This window comes from Papaver somniferum, chromosome 8, assembly GCF_003573695.1.
Source record: "Papaver somniferum cultivar HN1 chromosome 8, ASM357369v1, whole genome shotgun sequence".
Taxonomy (NCBI): domain Eukaryota; kingdom Viridiplantae; phylum Streptophyta; class Magnoliopsida; order Ranunculales; family Papaveraceae; genus Papaver; species Papaver somniferum.
This window is the reverse complement of record NC_039365.1, coordinates 91,954,208-91,960,294: the sequence shown is the minus strand read 5'-3', so window position 1 is coordinate 91,960,294 and position 6,087 is coordinate 91,954,208. Positions and strand designations below refer to the sequence as shown.

The following is a 6,087-nucleotide window of genomic DNA, read 5'->3' as shown; positions in this document are numbered from 1 at the left end:
AGCAATTACATAAATTCCACAATAGAACATAAGAAACAAAAATGATGTGTCATCAGATGTGTATCACCATCTCACATATACAGTTCCTACCAGCATTAGTATAACAACTTAGCAAGAAACTATAACTACATTGTGTATCACTTAACCACAGAATAATATGATTTCAATACATTTTGATTCCCAATTTTTATAAACTGACAACTGCTGAGATTAACAACTATTTATGATATTTTACAAAGAATTTTTTTCGAATCTAAACTAATAAACTTGAATTGACTTTGTGTACCCAACATAAGCAATAATTTCCTAAAAAGTGACATAGATCTAAACTATGATATTAATCGAATAGGAAATTCGAAGAAATTGAATCAATAAGTTTATGAAATTGTCTTTTTTCTTTCCGGAATCGATATAGAAATCGATAAATTAAATTATAAGAACAGATTGAACATACCTTTCAAAGCGACTATAATGATGAAATCCACAAATTAATCTGCTGATACTGAATCTCATCAACTTTTTTCCTAGATTTGAAATTAGTCCTCAAGAAAAATGACGATGACGATTTAGGCTTGGAACTCAATTGAATCGAGTATTTAGTTGATTCTCAGATCTATGTTTGGAAGTTGAAAATATCGAGATTAGTTTTTAGGATTTGTTCTTGGAAAGGAAGAGCTTCTAAGAAAATGAAGTGAAGAAATAGAGAACTGAATTTTAAGAAGTAATATCACGTTTAACTGGTGGATATTTTTGTCATAAAAAATAACAATTCTGGACTGAATCGTCTATAAATGGACTAACTCGTTTTAAATTGGGTAGATTTGGACTAGCCAGTACTAGGTCTGAGAGGGGTGGACTAGAGCGTCCAAAGCACAACAAAAAAGGGATTAAATGTTAATTTCATTGGCTTGAAATGGACCAATATGCACTAGAACCCATTTTGAACCTGATAGGATTAGATCTTTAAGTTTTTTTATCTATAAGTTGCCGTCTTCAAATTCCTCTCCTTCTCCCAGTCTCTCTTTGCTACTCTCTATCTCTACATCTGAATCACAAACGCGAACGAAGGTTGCAAGTCTCTATAAATTTAATTGGTAAGATTGAAAATTTGTATCGCATATTTATAATTATCGATTTCCGAAAAGTTAACTTCAATTTCGAAAAAGTTGATTTTTTTTTCCTTCTTTTGTGTTTCTCTTTTTAGGGTTCTTCATTTGTGATTCTCGTTATCTTCTTCTTTGGGTATAATGGGTTGTACAGTAAGAGAAAAGCATCTAAGAAATCATCGGAAGCTTCGATCAGCAATAAAATCAGATTCTGAACAAACCCCCCCTGAAAAGCACGTAAAACCACCCTCATCTTATCCTGAGTTAACATTAAAACCATCTGAACATCATCATCATCATCATTTTGATAATAATGGGGGTGATCAAAATAGAAACCGTAACCCCAATTTTGATGAAAGTGGTTGGGGTTATTGTACTGAAGATCAATTAGAGGAATTGTTGTTAAAGAATCTTGAATTTTTATATAATGAGGCTATTACTAAACTTATTAGTCTTGGTTATGATGAAGAGCATGTCCTAAAAGCGATATTGCATAATGGACATTGTTATGGTGGAATGGATGTTTTAACAAATATTCTGAATAATTCTGTGACTTATTTGAATAGTGGTAATGTGGATTCAGATGAACCCGATTCGTCTTTTATTGATTTAAAGCAGTTAGAAGAGTATTCTCTTGCAGGAATGGTTTGTTTGCTTCAGCAAGTTAGACCTAATTTGAGTAAAGGAGATGCAATGTGGTGTCTCCTTATGAGTGATCTTCATGTAGGTCGTGCGAGTACTATGGAGATACCGGTTTTACCTTCGTCAAATAATTCTACTACAACTACTACTACTGGTACTGTTACTAGTAGTAAAGGAATTGGGGAAACTACTGCAAGTTCCAATCCAATTGGGATTCCTCCTGGGTTATGTCGGTTTCATGGTGGCTGGGGATTTGGAGCTGGTGAAGTTTGTGAATTTCCAATTAGCGGATCTTATCCTTCTTCAGTTGATGTTACTGCGGTGGTAAGAGATATTAAATGCCCTAAGAGGTTCAATCTCACACCATCAATGAAGTCACTTTTGCAAAGGAATGTAACTATGTTTGCAGCGTCAATTCGGGCAAAATCAAAATCAAGTGTTGTATCATCACGGGTCTTTCCAAGTTCTTTGTCTATTGGAGATGCACCTGTAGGAATTCATGCTGATTCTGAACATCCATCAGAGAAACATGAGGAATCTCGTGACACTCAGAATCCGGATGTGGTGAGCTCAGTGTTGAGCAGCTTGGGTAACATAAGCCTTGATGCTAAACCGGATGGTGGGATTGATTCAAAAAGTGAAATGATAATGAATCTTGCTCATCAGATTAGGGAACTCCAGGGACAAGTGAAAGATCGTAAAGAATGGGCCCACCAAAAAGCAATGCAAGCTGCTAGAAAGCTCAGTCATGATCTTACAGAGCTTAAGATGTTAAGGATGGAAAGAGAGGAGACCCAGCGCCTGAAAAAAGGTAAACAGACTTTGGAGGACACTACCATGAAGAAGCTGTCAGAGATGGAGAACGCTTTGAGAAAAGCAAGTGGCCAAGTCGACCGTGCGAATGCAGCTGTGAGAAGGCTTGAGAATGAAAATGCGGAGATCAAGGCAGAAATGGAAGCTTCCAAGCTGAGTGCATCAGAGTCTGCTACAACTTGTTTGGAGGTTGCAAAGAGAGAGAAAAAATGCCTTAAGAGGCTTCTGGCTTGGGAGAAGCAGAAAGCTAAATTACAGGAGGAAGTTGTGGAGGAAAAAAAGAAGATCTTTCAGCTACAACGACAGTTAGTTCGAATAAAGGAGACTCAGAAAGAATCCGAGGTCCGTTAAATATACTATCTTTATCTTATACATTTTTCCACTATCCGTATATGTGGTTTTAAAGAAAATAAACTAAAATCTAGCTTGAAGAGTAATACTTATTACTCCTACAGTTAGCCAAATGATTTCTGTTACTAAAGCATGCCATTGAATCTCTGAGGGGGTTCTGTAATTTGTTCCATACACTACTTGGTGGTCTTGAATACATTGATTTGCTTTTGTATAAGACTCTGGATATGGATTTTGGTCTATCCATTATTAGGGCATTCCTTCATCTCTCCCCTGATCAATTACAGGTGAACTGGAGACAGGAAATTAAGGCTAAAGAGTTGGTCATGTCACAAGTGGAGGAGGAACGGAGATCAAAGGAATCAGCCGAGGGCAGTGTGAAACGCAACCAGGAGGCGTTGCGTCGCAAGGTAGAGATAGACTTTCAGCGCCATAAGGATGACATCCAGAGATTGAAACAAGAACTATCTCGTCTTAGGGCATCTGCGGAATCCATTCAGGTTAACTACCAGACAAATGGAGACCCTGAGATGGCAAAACCTCAGAGGGAGATCAATGCAAGGGTACTTCATGACTTGAATAAATTGCTTGATTCATCGGAGAAAGAAACAAACTTTGACAGGGTATGCTTAATATGCGTGATAGATGAAGCCTCGGTTGTTTTCCTACCTTGTGCCCACCAAGTTCTGTGTGCCAATTGCAGCAATGATTATGGGAAGAAGGGTAAAGCTACTTGCCCTAGTTGCAGGGTCCAGGTCGAGCAGAGGATCAATGTTTATGGTGCAAGCTCATAATCAGATCTAGGTTTGCAACTAAGTAAGACATCTTAAGGTTGATTTCTAAATTATAGTTTACATTTTCATATACTCATTTGGTTTGTCGTCTTCATCTTTCTTTTTGATCTATAAAGTCCATAGAGTCTATATAGTACATACCATCATTAGGTCAAATAAAAGAACGAATTCACTCTGGAACATCTTCTTTTAAACATTCAAATATCTGGAGTAGTTGAATGTAGTAAATAAGCTTGATTGACGTTGCGACTAGCTTTACAAAAATTAAGTTCTTATTCTCTATACTATGACCACTTACAAATATAAGTCGGAAAAGAAAAACTGATTATAAGTTGAGAAAAGTAGCACCATTTTGACAACAAGGGTCTAATGGATGTGATTTCTTCTCTGAAAAATCATTCTGCCATTTTGTTCCGATTTCATGATTTCCTTGCAGGAAGTTCTTTTCCTTTTCTGTTCTTTTCTACCAATCATGTTCATCTGTTCCATACATAGTGTGATGTCATTTACTTTTTAATTGTTATTTGATTATGCTTTGGTTCTCCAATGTTTCAGTACAATATGCTATCACATGGGAGCACTTGTATATCCCAACATTGCTAATGGTGATACGTATTGATCTTTGTACCTTGGTAGCTATTACTATAAAGGCGGAATTCAGAATAATAATAGACGAGAAACTTAGAAAACAAAACACGCTAGAAACCAGATTCGAAGAAAATATCTTCTCTAGATTATGAACAAGAAAACTATTACAATTCTCTTTGTTACGCTCACAATCTTCTCTAACAGTGGATTAACCTTAAACTGTTTGCTAAGGTTGCACAAATATTGTTCCAAACTTTCTCTAGGTTTTATGTGCCTAGAATTCCGTGTCTAGGTGCGTCAATATCAAGAACACACTAACTAGATGTGTTTAGTTATGAGCTAAACATCTTAGGAATCTATTTCCTTTTGTAGGACTAATTCCTTTTCTAGGCATATTACCTAAACTAAGAATACTGCTCAAAACAATACTCCTTCCTAAACTAGGAAGTTATCCTAAACAAGGAATCCTTCCTAATATAGGATTCTATCCTCAATTCGTCTTGAGGATTACTAGTTCCCAGGGAAAGGAAGATACACATGTATCATGCGTCCCCCCCCCCCCCCCCCCCCCCCCCCCCGAAGAACTTGAACTCCTGTGAAAGTTATATTTGTAGGTTAGGGAACTCGTGAGTTCCTTTCACCCCGCTGAACCATTTCTCTTTGCTGGGAACTTGACTTCCAATTAGAAAAGCGTCCTTATCTTCTTGTCTTGTCTTAGTCACTCTTCGCTTCGTAATGAAATAATCCTCGAGTGGTTCTTCTCTATCAAACCACAAGTCTTCCACATGTGGCAAGATCGTCTTGTCATCTCCATCATCATCTAGTAATGGTGGTTCAAACATCTTCAACCTTCCTAGGTCTTCTTCTTTTTTGTTTGGTTAGAACTTCCAAACAAACTCTACTCGGCTTCTCGTCAAGAGAACGGATCACAAGGAAAATGAACTTTGTACTAGCATTCGCCAACCGTTTAGCCTGAGTGGCTGTAATCAAGCGTGCTCCCTCAAGAGAAGAGTCAATAACTCGTATTACAAAAGTTCTCCCATCTTTGGTAAAGGTATACTTTTGCTCCCTCATATGTAAAACCGCATCTCGATCCCACAAGTAAGGACTACCAAGTACAACTTGACAAACATCCAATGGAACCACGTCACATGTAACCTCGTCAATGTATGACTCATTAAAAGCAAACTTGAACGTGCACTGCTCTGCAACCTGTAGACCACCTTCCTTTTGAAGCCACCCTAAAAGATAGGGTTTCGGATGTTTGAAAGTTTTCAAACCCAACTTTTCTACCAAAGAATGTGAAAGTAAATTCTTTTGACTTCCCGGGTCAATAACAACATCTATTAGTGTTGTCTTAACCTGCATCTTAACCGTGAAGAGTCGTTCCCTAGGATCGTCCTCCACAAGTTCTTCTACGCCTCCTGCCATTAGAGAGAGCTTTTGATTAGGTTCTGTTAGTCCTTTGAATTCTTTTGGAATCTGTGCGACTAGTGTTTCCATCATGACTTCTTTCTTCTGCAACCCTTTTGGTTTTAGATTAGGATACTTCATCCAACACTTATCAACAACATGCGCTGTTTGTTTGCAATGTTTACAAACTAAACCTTCTTGGTCGTTAGACTTCCCTTTCTCTTTGCTCCTTTCATCTCCTTTAGTGACGAAACTTCCAGACTTTCCATTGACGTTTCCCTCAACATCAGTTTTCTTCAGCCTACCTTCAATTGCATTAGCTTTTATACTTGCTTCGGAGATAGTATCCACCGAAAACATCTTCAACTCCTTCCGTACAT

The 6,087-nt window shown here is 37.6% G+C and overlaps 1 protein-coding gene across 1 annotated transcript; it reads left to right on the top strand.

Moving 5' to 3' along the window:
- The first annotated feature begins 938 nt into the window (after positions 1 to 938).
- On the top strand, positions 939 to 3,947 carry LOC113302050 (MND1-interacting protein 1-like). Its single transcript, XM_026550894.1, has 3 exons — positions 939 to 1,094; positions 1,205 to 2,903; positions 3,200 to 3,947. The coding sequence occupies exons 2-3, from the start codon at positions 1,248 to 1,250 to the stop codon at positions 3,704 to 3,706; spliced, it is 2,163 nt and encodes a 720-aa protein (XP_026406679.1). The 5' UTR covers positions 939 to 1,094; positions 1,205 to 1,247; the 3' UTR covers positions 3,707 to 3,947.
- The last annotated feature ends 2,140 nt before the right edge of the window (positions 3,948 to 6,087 follow it).

Coding starts and splice junctions, on each gene's coding strand:
- LOC113302050 (XM_026550894.1), top strand. CDS start 1,248: ATGGGTTGTACAGTAAGAGAAAAGCATCTAAGAAATCATCGGAAGCTT. Junction 2,904..3,199: donor AGACTCAGAAAGAATCCGAG/GTCCGTTAAATA, acceptor GATCAATTACAG/GTGAACTGGAGACAGGAAAT.